We start from the raw sequence: 19,664 nt of genomic DNA, 5'->3' as shown, positions 1-19,664 counted from the left end.
AAGCAAACAAAATAAAGAAGTTGACAACTGCTGGGCCGATAGGTCCTTGGAATAAATTGAACTTGAACTTGAAGAATGTGGTCGGGTGGCACAGTGGTAACACACCTGCCTTTCACCTAGGCGGCCGGGGTTCGATTTCCCGATCGAGCGTGAAAAGGTATGGGGTCACCTGCCCGACCACGTGGGTTTTCCCGGGTACTCCGGTGTCCTCCCACAGTAAGACCCCTCGCGCGCTTCCATCCATGGAGGCCAACAAGCATGATTAATATAAGTTGATACAAATAAAGTTTACATTACTGAAAAAAAGCAATTAAGTTATTCAGTAGAGATATTCATTTGGACGAAGCATGTAAACATGATGGTATCATCTGCATACATTAAAGTTAATAGGTTTATCAGCTGATACTCACAAGTCACGACAGACTATATTATATAGAAACCGACTGGAACTCCTTTTTTTTTGTACGAAAGTAAAGACATAAAACTATCCAATGTCATAAGATCGTTCATGGTAAGTGTCCTTCTAACCTAACCAACGCCCTACCTGCTCGTCACATTAATATACATTCCCATAATACCAGAAAAGCTAACATTTTTTGTCGAGTAAAATGCCGAACTAATCCCTATAATGATTCTTTCTTGCCCTCTTCAGTTGATATATGGAACGCACTTCCAGATGACATAAAATAAAATGCGTTACTATTTATTACTAACTGAAGCAAATCCTTAAAGCAGAAGATCCATCATGCAAGACAATAGCAACTTGTACTCACGTAACTTGGTCGATACTCTGCTGAAATTACCAAACATTTCCTGCTCCATTGTCCCAACTACCAGCAGCTAAGAATTCAGTGTTTCAGGAAACCTTATTGTACGGTAGTCTAGACATGCCAGTACTGTACAATGGAACTGTTTTTGACTGTCTTCAAAACTTTATCAGTCAATCTAGGCACAATTAAAAAACTAATTTTTATTTATCTATGATTAATGATATCAATTTAGAATTGTATTTTCAGTATTATTTGTATACGTACTACTTTCCACAACGGCTACAGCCCTGATGGATCTATCGTTTGTTCCTAAAGGAAATGTCCCAGTATCATCTCTTTCTAAATCCTTGCACCCTTTCTCTTTCTTTCCCCGCACCCTTTCTCTTTCTTTCCCCGCACCCTTTCTCTTTCTTTCCCCGCACCCTTTCTCTTTCCTTCCCCGCACCCTTTCTCTCTCTCTTTCCCTGCATCCTTTCTCTTTCTTCCCCGCACCATTTCTCTTTCTTTCCCCGCACCATTTCTCTTTCTTTCCAAGAATCCTTTCTCTTTCTCCCCTGCATCCTTTCTCTTTCTTTCCCTGCACCCTTTCTCTTTCTTTCCCTGCACCCTTTCTCTTTCTTTCCCCGCACCCTTTCTCTTTCTTCCCCCGCACCCTTTCTCTCTCTCTTTCCCCACACCCTTTCTCTCTCTTTCCCCGCACCATTTCTCTTTCTTTCCCCTTGTCCTTTCTCTTTCTTTCCCCGCACCCTTTCTCTCTCTCCCTTTCCCTGCATCCTTTCTCTTTCTTTCCCAACATCTTTCTCTTTCTTTCCCCGTACATGTTATATATATGATACATATGAAATCGTCAGTACTGTTCTATAGCTGTTCTATAAACATAAGGAGCCGGCTTTACGTACGTACTAAGTACTTGTTTCTGAATCATTTCATGTTCTGTATGATTACGTGATAGTTTTGACAATTAGAATGGATAAACTCTGATTATGTACCATTAATGAATAAAGATAACAAAATTGAGGACAAAGATACCCCCTGTAATAATCCAATATGTATGTCGAAACATTTCCGATAACTTAGAATCGCTTATGGATCTATTGATATCTAACAAACGACCTCTAACCCCAGGTTTCCACACACTGAGCCACAACATTCCATGAGATATACTATCAAACGCTTTCCTGTAATCACTGTAATCAACAAACACACCATACAATCTTTTATTAATATTATTATTTTTTATTTCGTAAAGTCTTGGTAATCAAGGTATTCAAAACAAAAATTGTGTCTGTAGTCCAACATTTAGGCCGAAACCCAAACTAGGCGTCAGAAATGACGTATGTGTTATAATGTGAAATCTCAACAACAACTGAACGCTTTGTCGTCCAGTGTGTCGAGTAATGTCAATTAGTACTGTTGATGCTTGAGGTGTGTTCTTATGGTTGAGTATAAACACGTGGAAATGTTCCACGAGTACCACAGATATGTTAATCCCATTACTAATTGTACTCGAGTACTCACCGTTAGTTCCACATGTTAAATGTCTGTTTCAAATTGACCCAAATCATGAAAGTAAACAAATGCGTAAATGACACGAAAATAAAATCCCGTCATGAAAGAGTAGGATCAAAGTTTTTTGATTGAGAGACAGTTATAACATGTACAAATGTAGACTCACGTACAATATTGACAGAGACGTTGACAGATTGGAGATAAGGTTTTATTTAAAATGACGACAATACACGTGGATTGTGCATAAACATATGTCTGTGGTAATGTCTCCTTGAGAAATCATAAATGTTTGCAGTTAAAATATTTCTCTATTTAAAGAGAGGCTAATTTTGAGGATTAAATTGAGGCCTGCTCAATTACTGTGTTATCTGGTGTATGGCGCACAAACTAAAACGACGTGAGTCAAAATTCAATTTACAAAATAGACATTCAAAATGAATTACTCTGAATATTTTTTATGGAAATTTAATTTGTCAAAATTGGTATTTACCGATGGGATGTGATGTGACGTCACTGATGTTTAACCAAGTAAAATGGCAGTGGAGGCATGGAATAACCACCTGTATACCGTCAGGGCGAGACAGCGATTGTTCTACAGTTACCAGGTAAATATATCTAGTTATTGGAGGATTTTACAGTTACCAGGTAAATATATCTAGTTATTGGAGGATTTTACTATAGTTACCAGGTAAATATATCTAGTTAGTGAAGGACTTTACTACAGTTACCAGGTAAATATATCTAGTTAGTGAAGGACTTTACTACAGTTACCAGGTAAATATATCTAGTAATTGGAGGATTTTACTATAGTTACCAGGTAAATATATCTAGTTAGTGAAGGACTTTACTACAGTTACCAGGTAAATATATCTAGTAATTGGAGGATTTTACTATAGTTACCAGGTAAATATATCTAGTTAGTGAAGGACTTTACTACAGTTACCAGGTAAATATATCTAGTTAGTGAAGGACTTTACTACAGTAACAATGTAAATATCTAGTTATTGGAGGATTTTACTACAGTTACCAGGTAAATATATAGTTAGTGAAGGCGTTTACTATAGTTACCAGGTAAATATCAAGTTAATGAAGGAGTTTACTACATCACCATGTATATATCTAGTTATTGAATGAGTTTACTACAGTTACCAGGTAAATATCAAGTTAATGAAGGAGTTTACTACAGCTACCATGTATATATCTAGTTATTGAATGAGTTTACTACAGTTACCAGGTAAATATATAGTTATTGAAGGATTTTACTACAGTTACCAGGTAAATATCTAGTTATTGAAGGAGCTAAATACAGTTACCAGGTAAATATCTGGTTATTGAAGGATTTTACTACAGTTACCAGGTAAATATCTACGTATTGAAGGAGTTTACTACAGTTACCAGGTAAATATGTAGTTATTGAAGGTGTTTACCACAGTAACCAGGTAAATATATCTAGTTATTGAAGGAGTTAAACACAGTTACCAGGTAAATATCAAGTTAATGAAGGAGTTAACTACAGTTACCAGGTAAATATCTAGTTATTGAAGGAGCACTACAGTTACCAGGTAAATATCTGGTTAATGAAGGAGTTTACTACAGTAACCAGGTAAATATATCTAGTTATTGAAGGAGTACTACAGTTACCAGGTAAATATCTAGTTAGTGAAGGAGTTTACCACAGTAACCAGGTAAATATTTATTTATTGAAGGAGTTTACTGCAGTTACCAGGTAAATATATCTAGTTATTGAAGGAGTTTACTACAGTTACCAGGTAACTATCTAGTTATAGAAGGAGTTTACCACAGTTACCAGGTAAATATCTACGTATTGAAGGAGTTTACTGCAGTTACCAGGTAAATATCTAATTATTGAAGGAGTTTACTACAGTTACCAGGTAAATATCTAGTTATTGAAGGAGTTTACCACAGTAACCAGGTAAATATCTAGTTATTGAAGGAGTTTACTACAGTTACCAGGTAAATATCTAGTTATAGAAGGAGTTTACCACAGTTACCAGGTAAATATCTACGTATTGAAGGAGTTAACTACAGTTACCAGGTAAATATCTAGTTATAGAAGGAGTTAACTGCATTTACCAGGTAAATATCTAGTTATTGAAGGAGTTTACAACAATTACCAGGTAAATATCTAGTTATAGAAGGAGTTAACTACAGTTACCAGGTAAATATCTAGTTATTGAAGGAGTTTACTACAGTTACCAGGTAAATATCTAGATATTGAAGGAGTTAACTACAGTTACCAGGTAAATATCTAGTTATTGAAGGAGTTTACTACAGTTACCAGGTAAATATCTAGTTATTGAAGGAGTACTACAGTTACCAGGTAAACATCTAGTTATAGAAGGAGTTAACTGCATTTACCAGGTAAATATCTAGTTATTGAAGGAGTTTACAACAATTACCAGGTAAATATCTAGTTATAGAAGGAGTTAACTACAGTTACCAGGTAAATATCTAGTTATTGAAGGAGTTTACTACAGTTACCAGGTAAATATCTAGATATTGAAGGAGTTAACTACAGTTACCAGGTAAATATCTAGTTATTGAAGGAGTTTACTACAGTTACCAGGTAAATATCTAGTTATTGAAGGAGTACTACAGTTACCAGGTAAACATCTAGTTATTGAATGAGTTTACTACAGTTACCAGGTAAATATCTAGTTATTGAAGGAGTTTACAACAATTACCAGGTAAATATCTAGTTATAGAAGGAGTTAACTGCATTTACCAGGTAAATGAAGGAGTTTACAACAATACCCAGTTTAAGATTTAGTTTCCAGGTAAACACTGTATCTGCATGACGGATTACCTTAATAACACCTGTACGAATACATTCCAGTGTGTTTATATTTATTGTTTGCTGTTGTCACATAGAAAGGAGTTATTTATGAAATATGGGATATTTCAGGGGCAAGTTGTATATGTGTTGTAGACGGAGTGATACGTGGCAGAAACAGTTATCACAGAGGCAGTCACCAAAACTAAAATCCGGAGAGAAAACAAAAACAAAACAAAAATAATTACTTGTTATTTTAGTATGAACGTCTAGTTGATTTCTATGTGACATACATAGTGTTGTGAAATGTGAAGGTCACGTGCCAATAATTTATATTGAATCCATATTTGGTCAGTACTGATACCGTACGTTATCACGCTTACCTCCCCTTAGTCTCTTTCTGTTCACATACACGTGCTACTTTCTCCGTCAAATTAAGCATTCTCTATTAATTAATTCATTTAAGTGACAGCTACACAATTTATCTATAATTTTTCTGCACATAGCTGTTAAACATCAACACTTGGCAAACTATATGTAAAAGGTATCGTGTAATTAAGCAAGGACAAAAACGACATATGATAATAAATATTCCGTCAATATGTTATTGCTCTTAGGTGATTTTTTCGATGTAAATGAGATAAAGTTGATGAATATCCGCGGCGTATGGCCCCTTTATCTGACACTTTTTCACTGGAGTATATAAAATATTTGCCCTTTTGTTCGATAATCAACAGAAAGAGTATTGAATTAAATCTGATATTGTTGACAAGTTTCTTTTATGATCAGCGTTATACACGATAGCAATTAGACACCTGACCTGAATTAACACTGATACGCATTACGTTGTACACTTCGGAACGAGCTATTTTTACTTGACTTGGAGAATGCTTATTGAGTTCAATGTTAACTAGTAGAGTACGTGTTGTCTAGAGTCGTCTTGATCTCCAGTGCAACGAAGGCCGATCCGATTAGGGACGCCCTTTTCTAGGTACTAAAATAATTATCTACAAACTCTTAAATTCTATAAAAGAAAACAGTGTTGTTTGTAACATCGTTATGTAAAGGATCAAGGTAAGCTTTAAAGTAGGGAGACCAAAATATCAAGATAGCAATATAGGTCTATGCTATTTATTTATTTTAAATCCTCCTAATTCTACTTGGAGTCAAATCCTTGAGAAATACATACTTTGTCACGAACAATTACAAAGAATACCAAAGACATTTAAAGACTAATTCTTCTTTCCGTGACTTTTATTTATTTGTGTATTGAGTGCATTCTCTGTATAAGTCGGAGTCATAAGAATCATAATGTACTTTGTTCACGTGGACAGATTATACGAAGTATTTAACATATTTGGAGAAGTTGAACCAAAGTATAAGAAGTAAAACATTCTGGCATTGCAAGTTCAGTGTATGACCGGTTCTGAAACGTGTACCACATCTAGGCCACACAAAAATGTGCTTCTGCGGCTGTACTCGCGGGAAGTGACGTCATATAGACTTACCATACTTGAGAGTGCTTGAATGGCGGCCATGATACAAATGACAATATTTACACGTTGAGTCATCTTGATAACTGTTGGGATGGCAATTACACCCATGGCCACGACTTTATGTGAAGTAGCATATGATTCTGACCACAGGATTACTCCATATCGATACCAATATTGGAATTCGGCACCGAAAATCAGTGTCCAATTTAGTGGTAAAGACGCGGATCCAACAGAAAGCAGCTCTGGTTTTCAATCGCCGGATTGGACAAATACATTCAGCTTACCGTCGTCATCTTGTACAGGGTCTTATCTGGATTATCTTCGAACGCTATATGAATGTAAAAGTTCTTGTTCGTCGAAATCGTCGAAATCCCTAAAAACACACAGAGTGAGTTGGCTAGAAGAGTTGGATCACAGCAGCATTTAATAACCTATTGTGTATTCTTTGTTTGTTTCCGAATCATCACGAAAAAATGGCTTAAAACACGGCTTCACAGAGAAACGTAATTACCCCCCCCCCCCCTCCCCCTCCCCCTCCCCACGAAAAAATGGCTTAAAACACGGCTTCACAGAGAAACGTAATTACCCCCCCCCCCCCCCCCTCCCCCTCCCCTGTGCATTAAAGCCATATCCTGTATCATCATAAACCCAACATAAACGGTTATGGCCCTGCATAATTTTTACTGAACTTGTGTCTTGTAAGTTCAGATGTCAGATGACCCGTGTTGTCTTCAGTGACATGATTAAACCATTGATTTCATCACAAATAAAAAATCATATTACACTACTTTTATGACAAGGGCACGGTTGTGCTGGTGGGTGGTAAATGATATAAAACTGTCCTTGTAAGGTAGAACTTGTAATACTTTTATTTCCAGAGCAATCAGAGGACAAGTACTGGCCACCATTCTTCAAGGTTGTCCTACAACCCTACACAAGTTTCCCCAAGAGTTTATCCAGCAGCCTATGGATTTGCTGACAATCGTCCCAAAACTGCGTCTATACCACCAACCCAGCCCCTAATACCCCAGCAACAGTACTCTCTCCCTGTCCTTCACCATGGCCGGGCCTGGGGGGAGGAGGAAGGGCGGGAGGACGGTGAGGGGGACAACAAACCGGATGATCGGCTTGTGTGGGTGGATGCTCTCAGTAAATGGATTCCGGAAAATCAGGTAAGGGTTCTGTACTATTACAGGTACATAATTTGTAAGGCTGAGTTCACCAGAAATAGCTGTAAGACATAATCAAACCTTGTTAGTCTGGATTCTGTAAGCCTGAGATTCTGACAATCATAAGAACACATTTCTATAAGTACCTGATACAATTTTGTTAGATACAGTAGACACAGTATAGATCCAGTCTCATTAATTTGGATTTTTTTCATATTTTGTCAAATACTAATGCTATAGATCAAGTTGATTTTGTTCAAACAGAACAGATCAGCTAAATCAACACTTACTGATGATCAGTGAGACAGAGAATGTAATCCTGTATAATAAACACATTTGTCCAGTTTAGGAGGGCTAGTATTAAAATGTTTGTAACTGATCTGCAAATTACTGAAGTGAAGTTTGAAAGCTAATGTTAATCTGAGCACTTACTCTGTGTTCTCAGTAAGTCTGGATTAGAAATAATACACAAGGTTAACTTTAATTTATAGAATGATTATCATATCTACCAACAATATTATTGTCGTTAGATAATTTGTATGGATTGTATCTTTCACTAGATGTAATATCCTCAGATATCTAAATAGAAAAAAAATATTAGGAACAAAATTATGGTCAACATAAAATCATATTATCTATCAATATTCCAAATCAAATGAAAAAGCAACTGGGATGAAATGGTGATGGTTTGGTCCGGAGTGTAAATTAACATGATGGTTTAGTCTGGTGTTTGAATTGACGTGATGATTTTGTCCGGTGTGTGAATTTACATGATGGTTTAAATTGGTCCGGTGTGTGAATTGACACGATGGTTTGGTCCGGTGTGTGAATTGACATGATGGTTTGGTCTGGTGTGTGAATTGACGTGATGATTTGGTCCGGTGTTTGAATTGACATGATGGTTTAAATTGGTCCGGTGTGTGAATTAACATGATGGTTTGGTCCGGTGTGTGAATTGACATGATGGTTTAAATTGGTCCGGTGTGTGAATTAACATGATGGTTTGGTCCGGTGTGTGAATTAACAAGATGGTTTGGTCCGGTGTGTGAATTGACATGATGGTTTGGTCCGGTGTGTAAATTGACATGATGGTTTGGTCTGGTGTTTGAATTGACATGATGGTTTGGTCTGCTGTGTGAATTAACATGATGGTTTGGTCCGGGAGGGTGTGTGTTGCTAATCAGTGTGACAGTTTGGTCTGGGAGGGTGTGTGTTGTGAATTAACATGATGGTTTAGTACGGAGGGAATGAATAAACTTGATGGTTTGGTACGGAGGTGATGAATTAACTTTATGGTTTGGTACAGAGGGGATGAATTAACATGATGGTTTGGTACGGAGGGGATGAATTAACTTGATGGTTTGGTACAGAGGGGATGAATTAACTTGATGGTTTGGTACAGAAGGGATGAATAAACTTGATGGTTTAGTACGGAGGGAATGAATAAACTTGATGGTTTGGTACGGAGGTGATGAATTAACTTTATGGTTTGGTACAGAGGGGATGAATTAACATGATGGTTTGGTACGGAGGGGATGAACTAACTTGATGGTTTGGTACAGAGGGGATGAATTAACATGATGGTTTGGTACGGAGGGGATGAATTAGCTTGATGGTTTGGTACGGAGGTGATGAATTAACTTGATGGTTTGGTACGGAGGGGATGAATTAACTTGATGGTTTGGTATGGAGGGGATGATTTAACTTGATGGTTTGGTACGGAGGGGATGAATTAGCTCGATGGTTTGGTACAGAAGGAATGATTTAACTTGATGGTTTGGTATGGAGGGGATGATTTAACTTGATGGTTTGGTATGGAGGGGATGAATTAGCTCGATGGTTTGGTACAGAAGAAATGAATTAACTTGATGGTTTAGTATGGAGGGGATGATTTAACTTGATGGTTTAATATGGAGGGGATTAATTAACTTGATGGTTTGGTACAGAGGGGATGATTAACTTGATGGTTTGGTACAGAGGCTGAGAGGGGATGAATTAACTTGATGGTTTGGTACAGAGGGGATGATTAACTTGATGGTTTAGTATGGAGGGGATGAATTAACTTGATGGTTTAGTATAGAGGGGATGAATTAACTTGATGGTTTGGTACAGAGGGGATGATTAACTTGATGGTTGGAGGGGATGTGGTGTGAGCAATGGTTTTCCTTACAATAAGTGGAGGGACTATTGTTTTAGATCAAAGATGTTATTTTAATTTTATTGAACATACAAATGTGTTGAGTATTTCACTGCATTTTTTTTTTATGTGTGCATGCTTCTATAGTGTTAGAGTTATAGATTACATGCTGGGTTTTCACCATAGAAATGCTCGGGCCCAGCAGGGCACCGATGAAATTACAGGGTTTGTCCGGGTGTGAATTATCTAAAGTGTTACTTTGGTCGTTATTATACATACTGATATATATATGTACTCAATCAGATTATCTGGTAACATTGTGACATGTATTATTAAAAATATGATAAATGATTGTATGATTAAAACACCTTAGCTGTGTGGGTGGGTGTCCATTTAAACTGTAATTACTGTCCTCACCAAGGCAAATTTAAACCAGCCTTTCTATTTTATACACTGTGTATGTGGTCCTTTAAACTCTGTATTTAGAACTGCATAGTAATGGTGAAATAATCTTGTTTATAAATCTGTCGACTAGATTTCATTGATATTGTTATCTTTGAATGTGTTCAGTGTAATTGTTAGATAAGTACCTGTAAACTCTAGAGTGACATTCCTAAAATCTCCCCCATTTTTAACAAATTTTATTATTCAATATTATACCACAAAGTCATCAAGATAGAAATATCATTACTAATTTCACTGTGATGGGAAGGAGGTTTGAGGAACTAGTCTTTGGATAGACATTCCTAATAAATTGTGCTGGAGTTTGGACAAAATGTCTTCCCATCTATATCTGGTTTCCTTTGGAAACCCTGCACTTTCATCCAGACCATCAAAAGTGATTAATATTTAAGTTAGTAAATATGTTTGAGTATTATTTTAAAATTTAAAGACTTCAAAGGGAAGGAGCCAACATCAGGTATAGATAGATTAGGAGGGTTTAAGTGGGGTGCGATAAAAAGTATAGGAGTAATCAATCACAACAATCTCATGCATTTCCTTTAGGTGAGTGTTTAATCATCTACTAGTTTTGCCTCTCTCATAAAGATTTTACACGTGAGAGTATTCTATGTCATATAGTGTACAGTATGTACACTGTACCTACCTATTCCTGCAGAAGTAGGACCAAGTAAGACATTGTGATTGGATAATTATTTCAGGGATTGACATGTCACCTTTGTATAACAACCTTTGACCTCAGGTGTAACAATTGATAACAGGTAAAACCATTTAACACTTAACATTTTTCAGCGTCATTAATCTAAATTAACAATTAACCTGTTTTCAGTTGTTGATAGTAAACCCCATTTACTTCCAGTATAATGTGGAAGCAGGTACCTTACTCTAATTGGCAAGGTAAACATAATATTTGTGGTATCATCCCATCAAATGTAATCAAAGTTCAGGCCAAGCATGCAGGTGTAGGGACTGTCTCTTTAATTTTCACTTGAATTTTCAATTTAACTAGATGAGGATCCATTAAAGAAAGTCAACATATTTCTAACAAAACATGAGTGGCTGTGATGGAACCAGAATTAAATACAAACATTGACTGAAAACATGTATTTAAGTGGACAACAGATCCTCAGCATTGACCCCTAGTTAGCTTGGTAAAATTTGTTTTCTCAAGTCCTGGCTTAAACTAAGTCCCCACCAAGTAGGTTCCAGGATCATAAAGCAATTAGAAACTGAACTAGAAAAATCAATACATGTATATGTAGGCAATAAAGTTTAAAAGTAACAATGGCAATATCAATTTTGACTTAAGTGCAGGGCTGCTGTATGATGGAAGGACCATGAAACAGATTAATTACCTATAGATACATTTGCTATAATTCTATATATATGAGTGTAAATGTGATTTCTGTTTGGTGGCTTTAATTCAAAATAGAAATATAGAGTTTAGGCCCTTCGTTAATTTTCTTATTCCATATATACCATGAAAACTCTTGAGTTTATATCATCAGCCAATATCACAATATCAGCTCAGGTGAAGATTCCAGTATGTTTCTTATGGAAGCTGATGAGATCACAGACTAGCATGGGACACTTCCCCTGACATTGGACAATTTAGACACTTAACCTGACATTGGGGAATTAAGACACTTTACCTGACATAGGGCAATTAACACGCTTTACCTGACATTGGTTTGCATACTCCATTTTACACATTCTAAACATTAAACAGCAACTACTGCTGTACCACAGAGATCAGATCAACCCCCACCTTCAAGGCAGGGCAGCATAGCTAACAAGTATTCCTCTTACACAGCAGGAAGTGATGTTCCACCCAGTAAACAATTGACTGACAGCCTTCTCCACCACTGATATATTCTTCAATAACTGCTAAATCAAAGTCATCCTCCAACATCCATCATATCCCCACTTTCAACATCCTTTAGCTTCCTCAAGAGGATGGCTGACCCACCAACAATTCAGGTTGGCACAGTTTTGACAACCTCAGGCAAATGGCCGCCCATTGGACAGCTCTAGTGAACTCTCTCAACTGGCACTGTTGCTGTCACACATGTATATCAGTCATATCTGGCATAGAGCCTAGTTCTGTGATGGACACCATCGCCCACATGCTGGACAAACCCAGGGACATCAGGGGATCTGCAACTCTGTAGCTTATACTGTGGCTGACACCCTCACTGTTGCAGGCCCTGAAAGCACTTAAGGTCAGCCTCAACAAATTGTCCCTTCCAGGAGGTGCATCTGCACCAGTATACTGCCAAATGACAACCCCATGAAGTTAACATCAACCTCGTGCTGCATAGTCTGACACCACTTCTGTTGTGAACAGGTTTGACCCCATCCACTGCTGTAGATGTTCTGTAGCCTTCAGTCTATCAGCTGTAACTGCTGGCCTATATCACCCTGCCTGCCATTATGTTGCAGAAATCATTCATCCCATGCCAGGGTTGCATCGATACCAATTCCAGCCAGCATCAGGAGAACTCTGCAATGAGCAGGCAATGCAGAGACATAATGACCACCCAATTGACCATCCAACCGTGCACCATCCTAGCATCTCAAATTTCAAAGACCACTCCGAGCAAATACAAGTTAACCATTCCACTCACCCAACAGTCTACTCGTACCTCCCTGGACCTTTTTGAAAAACAGCTTGGTGTGATTTCTCTGACAAACAAATGATGATAGATGGAGGGATGCTGATGATACCATAATACAACCGTCAAAGCCAGGCATATAAAAAGTTTTAATTCTTAATGATGGGTGTTGTATGAGGATATACTCGCTTCTCGCACCAGCTTATCTCGCACCAGCTTATCTCACACCAGCTTATCTTGCAATGTCTTTCTTTAGGTTTACTTTCGGTTTTTTTCAGATATTCGGTTATGTAATGACAATTGAGCCATGTATGTTGAAGTAAATGGTAATGTTTTGTTTCTTTCTCAAATCTACATAGGACAACTGAGGATACCTTATCGAAGAGCCAAATATTTACAATTTTGTCTAATTTTGTCCTTGTTTTATTAATGTTGATTTGGAGTTATGGTTTTGTTTTGATGTTGGTATTTTCTGTTATGTTTTGCCATAATTTCGAAGAATTTTCCTAAACTTACTTCATATGTATCACAAACTTAAATTAAATATCATAGTCATGAAAGTCAGATATTGTTTTATAGTGTAAATATTGGTAGGCAAATCTATGTTATTCTATCATATCTAAAAACTTGCATTTGAAGTACAAATGTACTAACATAACAGGGCAAACAGTTGTGCATTTAGCCACACCGAGACTGAATCAGTTACGTAATGAGATACAAATCTGTTCTCTACTGAAGAGTGTGTGACCGGAGAAGTCAGTAAAACAATAAATTTGTCAGGCGATGTGTGTCTATCCTGTCTGGAGGCCCCTAGCACAAATTAGGGGCCTGGTCGTTTATGCGGACAAACTGGGTTTGTCAGTTTTTACGGACCTGCAAATGTTAATACAGGCCTTGGAAGTCTTTGTCAAGGCTCGTCTGAAAACAATATAAAATCACCAGGTCCGTCTTTATTTCATAACGAACAACACAGTCCAACTGGTCCAACCGTTTAGACCCCAAAAAATGAAACCGCCTCTGATCTCCATAGCACTCCAGGGCAACAAAGAGTATGGAGAAGTGTCTATCTATAATAACTAATAAAAACTTTTGTAATCTCACTAATTGACTTGATGTACTCATAATCTTTTCAAATTGAGCTTAGCATCCTATCTTTTATTGCAATTCAATATTTTAGTTTGTTTTTGTAACACAAACTTCACTTAAAATTACAACCCATAGCTAAACTTCCCTTTTGATTAGGTTCAGGGAGGTAAAAATCAGCACCTAAAATATATCACCTGTTTAGTGTTAAATCCAGAAGGAATTGTTTTCTTCAACAAGAAATAATTTAACTTGCTTGCATACTTCTTCATATTGAAATCTGAGGCTGGTAACTGTATGTAAAGCTTACTGATAAGTAAGTTTGAACGTTTTCGTAATACCCTTTTCTTCCTCATTGAAAAAAAAATTAATATCCATTATCAACTTTAATGTATGGAGATTTTACATTAATCCTTAAAGATGAAACGACGCACATAAAATTTCATAGTTATTGACTGAGTGACTATGTGAAAACATCTAGTGTTTTGTAGAACAAATCATATTGACACTAGCACTTGGTAACTAGGCGCCCCTTAAACTTTGGAGATTGACAAATGTCTAAATGGTATATTAAAGCTTGAGATATATCAAAAGCCATTTCACTTTATTTCCATGAAAGAATTGATAAGTTTATTTATTAAGTTTTAAGTAATAAAATTTGATATCATAAAACTATTTTGTAATAAACATGTGTGTTAAGTCTATAATGTGATTGTGTTGATTCATTACTCCTTTTTAGATGTCAGTTGATATAAATTTTATGGTGGGATTGCTGAGCTACCAAGCTTAAATAGCCGTTACTTACACCTCCTTCAATCCTCCTGCTTGTTTGCTCAACAGGTGACAATAACATTTTGTCTTGAAACACAAACAGTACCGCAATAAGAAAAAGGAAATTAAATGTATACTTTAAATTAGCCCTTTTCAGCACAAGTAAATAAAATGGTGGAGTCCTCAGCATTGAGTTCATTGTACTGCACTTGTTTATTTTCCGACATCTCTTTGAACCCTTTGACATGATATTGTTCACATGTGGACAAAATTCATGAGATTTTTAGATGAGCTGTTCCAGGTTACAAGTTGTCAAGCAGAAGAGGGTGGGAACGTGAAATATATTGAGTGACAGCTGTAATAATGTCTACAATCCTTACAGGCTAGCAATGATAAATGACCCTAGGTCTATCAACTACCCCATGGGTAGGATTTCTTGGCATTTGATGAGAGATTATCAACACTTTTGTTATGAAATTCATTTGTAGATTATTTCATGGACCTTCTACATCCCAGAGAAAGTTAATACAGGCCAAATAGACTTTTAATTCACATCGCCACTTACACTAGATTGTTCCATTTGGGAACTCGTGGGTGACATCCTTCACCATCTCTTGGAAACGAGATCTCACACCTTCATGAGAAGTTTGTGTATTACCTGGACAGATCTACCTTCCAATGGGATGCGCACACAGCTGGTATATCTAATGAGTGTTTGAAAGGAAAAATTGAAAGTATAAGTTTCATTTGGATAGGTACATATGTATATAACGGCTTGAATATACATGGAACCCTGAATAATTCAATCAAAAACAAACAGTGTGTGTTGGGACAGGACAGGTGAAGTAATGGAGTGTTGAAGGTTTGGAACTCCTGATTAACATATACACAAAAACAGCGTGATTAGCTTTCAATAATTTGGTTGGATTTGAACCAATTAAATTTTATCTGGACTAATGGAAGGAACACCACTTGTCTGATTTGTCACCTTAGGTGAACTGTGTACCGGTAGGTTCTTAAAAGATACACGTGTAAGATACATTTCTTCCAAATTTAATTTGGTTTTTAAAGTTTATCTTTCAAGGCAATGTGAAAATAGACCTTTAAACGTGCAATTTAAAAAACTCATGATTCTAGGATATTCATTTTATATGATTGAAAAATGGAAGATTCTTGATCGAGCAAATACTGCTGCTGTGATGCTTCAGGCGTGAGCCATAGAGTCTGATGGAATGATCAGTTGAATTTGGATATTTTATCGACTTCAAATGAAAAGCAGTTATACAGAAATATGCTTTTTGTGTGTAGTCCACTGCACATTTAACAATCTATAACCTACAATTTGGTGATTTTTTTTGTGTGTGTGTTAATCGCAATATAAGCTACAATGATGAAACAGCTGCGGACACCAGGGCGTCTCCATTCTCAGATCCAGCCATCCAGACACCTCACTCTGGACATCTCCATCACAGGATCACAGATGACTACCCCTCGGTCAGTCGTGGTCACCGAGGACCGGAATGTAGATGCGGTAATGCGATCTAACATGGTGATCATGCCCACCCTGATATCATATGCGGCAGGGTTGCGTGAGGTTGTGCCAGAAAGCATGTTCCACAGTTTCTTCAATTTGGAGATTGGTCATGCACCATGTAGCTATCACAATCGTCTCCCGCCCATCGTCCCAGTTGCGGTAATCTGTCTCACCTAGATGCTTGGTAGTGTCTTTATATACATACTTGTTAGAACGTTGCAATCACATGCATGAATTTCTCTTTAGATTTAACCTTGACATTGTCTAACACTATTGATGCTGACAATATTAGGGTGGGGACTGGGTGTCTGACAATGCTGGTAATACTAGGGTGGGTACTGGGTGTCTGACACTGCTGGTAATACTAGGGTGGGTACTGGGTGTCTAACACTGCTGGTAATACTAGGGTGGGTACTGGGTGTCTGACAATGCTGGTAATACTAGGGTGGGTACTGGGTGTCTGACACTACTGGTAATACTAGGGTGGGTACTGGGTGTCTAACACTACTGGTAATACTAGGGTGGGTACTGGGTGTCTGACACTACTGGTAATACTAGGGTGGGTACTGGGTGTCTAACACTACTGGTAATACTAGGGTGGGTACTGGGTGTCCAACACTACTGGTAATACTAGGGTGGGTACTGGGTGTCTGACACTGATGGTAATACTAGGGTGGGTACTGGGTGTCTGACACTACTGGTAATACTAGGGTGGGTACTGGGTGTCTGACACTGATGGTAATACTAGGGTGGGTACTGGGTGTCTAACACTACTGGTAATACTAGGGTGGGTACTGGGTGTCTGACACTGATGGTAATACTAGGGTGGGTACTGGGTGTCTAACACTACTGGTAATACTAGGGTGAGTACTGGGTGTCTGATAATGCTGGTAATACTAGGATGGGTACTGGGTGTCTAACACTACTGGTAATACTAGGGTGGGTACTGGGTGTCTGACACTACTGGTAATACTAGGGTGGGTACTGGGTGTCTGACAATGCTGGTAATACTAGGGTGGGTACTGGGTTTCTAACAATGCTGGTGATACTAGGGTGGGTACTGGGTGTCTAACACTGATGTTAATACTAGGGTGGGTACTGGGTGTCTAACACTACTGGTAATACTAGGGTGGGTACTGGGTGTCTAACACTACTGGTAATACTAGGGTGGGTACTGGGTGTCTAACACTACTGGTAATACTAGGGTGGGTACTGGGTGTCTGACACTACTGGTAATACTAGGGTGGGTACTGGGTGTCTGACAATGCTGGTAATACTAGGGTGGGTACTGGGTGTCTAACACTACTGGTAATACTAGGGTGGGTACTGGGTGTCTGACAATGCTGGTAATACTAGGGTGGGTACTGGGTGTCTAACACTACTGGTAATACTAGGGTGGGTACTGGGTGTCTAACACTGCTGGTGATACTAGGGTGGGTACTGGGTGTCTAACACTACTGGTAATACTAGGGTGGGTACTGGGTGTCTAACAATGCTGGTGATACTAGGGTGGGTACTGGGTGTCTGACAATGCTGGTAATACTAGGGTGGGTACTGGGTGTCTAACACTACTGGTAATACTAGGGTGGGGACTGGGTGTCTGACACTACTGGTAATACTAGGGTGGGTACTGGGTGTCTGACACTACTGGTAATACTAGGGTGGGGACTGGGTGTCTGACAATGCTGGTAATACTAGGGTGGGTACTGGGTGTCTAACACTGATGGTAATACTAGGGTGGGTACTGGGTGTCTAACACTACTGGTAATACTAGGGTGGGTACTGGGTGTCTGACACTACTGGTAATACTAGGGTGGGTACTGGGTGTCTAACACTGATGGTAATACTAGGGTGGGTACTGGGTGTCTAACACTACTGGTAATACTAGGGTGGTTACTGGGTGTCTGACACTGATGATAATACTAGGGTGGGTACTGGGTGTCTGACACTGATGATAATACTAGGGTGGGTACTGGGTGTCTGACACTACTGGTAATACTAGGGTGGGTACTGGGTGTCTGACACTACTGGTAATACTAGGGTGGGTACTGGGTGTCTAACACTACTGGTAATACTAGGGTGGGGACTGGGTATCTAACACTGCTGGTATTACTAGGGTGGGTACTGGGTGTCTTACACTACTGGTAATACTAGGGTGGGTACTGGGTGTCTAACACTACTGGTAATACTAGGGTGGATACTGGGTGTCTAACACTGATGGTAATACTAGGGTGGGTACTGGGTGTCTAACACTACTGGTAATACTAGGGTGGATACTGGGTGTCTAACACTGATGGTTATACTAGGGTGGGTACTGGGTGTCTGACACTGATGATAATACTAGGGTGGGTACTGGGTGTCTAACACTACTGGTAATACTAGGGTGGGTACTGGGTGTCTAACACTACTGGTAATACTAGGGTGGGTACTGGGTGTCTAACAATGATGGTAATACTAGGGTGGGTACTGGGTGTCTGACACTACTGGTAATACTAGGGTGGGTACTGGGTGTCTGACAATGCTGGTAATACTAGGGTGGGTACTGGGTGTCTAACACTACTGGTAATACTAGGGTGGGTACTGGGTGTCTGACAATGCTGGTAATACTAGGGTGGGTACTGGGTGTCTAACACTACTGGTAATACTAGGGTGGGTACTGGGTGTCTGACAATGCTGGTAATACTAGGGTGGGTACTGGGTGTCTAACACTACTGGTAATACTAGGGTGGGTACTGGGTGTCTAACACTGCTGGTAATACTAGGGTGGGTACTGGGTGTCTAACACTACTGGTAATACTAGGGTGGGTACTGGGTGTCTAACAATGCTGGTGATACTAGGGTGGGTACTGGGTGTCTGACAATGCTGGTAATACTAGGGTGGGTACTGGGTGTCTAACACTACTGGTAATACTAGGGTGGGTACTGGGTGTCTGACACTACTGGTAATACTAGGGTGGGTACTGGGTGTCTGACACTACTGGTAATACTAGGGTGGGGACTGGGTGTCTGACAATGCTGGTAATACTAGGGTGGGTACTGGGTGTCTAACACTGATGGTAATACTAGGGTGGGTACTGGGTGTCTAACACTACTGGTAATACTAGGGTGGGTACTGGGTGTCTGACACTACTGGTAATACTAGGGTGGGTACTGGGTGTCTAACACTGATGGTAATACTAGGGTGGGTACTGGGTGTCTAACACTACTGGTAATACTAGGGTGGTTACTGGGTGTCTGACACTGATGATAATACTAGGGTGGGTACTGGGTGTCTAACACTACTGGTAATACTAGGGTGGGGACTGGGTATCTAACACTGCTGGTATT

At 38.8% G+C, this 19,664-nt stretch overlaps 2 protein-coding genes across 12 annotated transcripts in view; one reads left to right on the top strand and one right to left on the bottom strand.

The window, feature by feature from the left end:
* Positions 1–993: 993 nt before the first annotated feature.
* On the bottom strand, positions 994–1,566 carry LOC117328509 (octapeptide-repeat protein T2-like). The gene has a single exon (XM_033886046.1). The coding sequence runs from the start codon at positions 1,564–1,566 to the stop codon at positions 994–996; it is 573 nt and encodes a 190-aa protein (XP_033741937.1).
* Positions 1,567–2,407: 841 nt separating this feature from the next.
* LOC117328267 (neurofilament heavy polypeptide-like) overlaps positions 2,408–19,664 on the top strand; it is a 60,369-nt gene continuing 43,112 nt past the window's right edge. For 2 of the 11 annotated variants that reach the window (XM_033885740.1, XM_033885738.1), the window contains exons 1-2: positions 6,460–6,957; positions 7,448–7,741. In XM_033885740.1, coding sequence (XP_033741631.1) covers positions 6,661–6,957; positions 7,448–7,741 — 591 coding nt within the window. In that variant the 5' untranslated portion in view covers positions 6,460–6,660. Of the gene's footprint in view, positions 2,885–6,457; positions 6,958–7,447; positions 7,742–15,205; positions 16,497–19,664 lie in introns of those variants that run through there. The other 9 variants (XM_033885744.1, XM_033885741.1, XM_033885745.1 and 6 more) reach the window with 8 other exon arrangements.

This window comes from Pecten maximus, chromosome 5 (genome assembly GCF_902652985.1).
Source record: "Pecten maximus chromosome 5, xPecMax1.1, whole genome shotgun sequence".
Lineage (NCBI taxonomy): Eukaryota > Metazoa > Mollusca > Bivalvia > Pectinida > Pectinidae > Pecten > Pecten maximus.
This window is presented reverse-complemented; position numbering and strand designations above follow the sequence as displayed.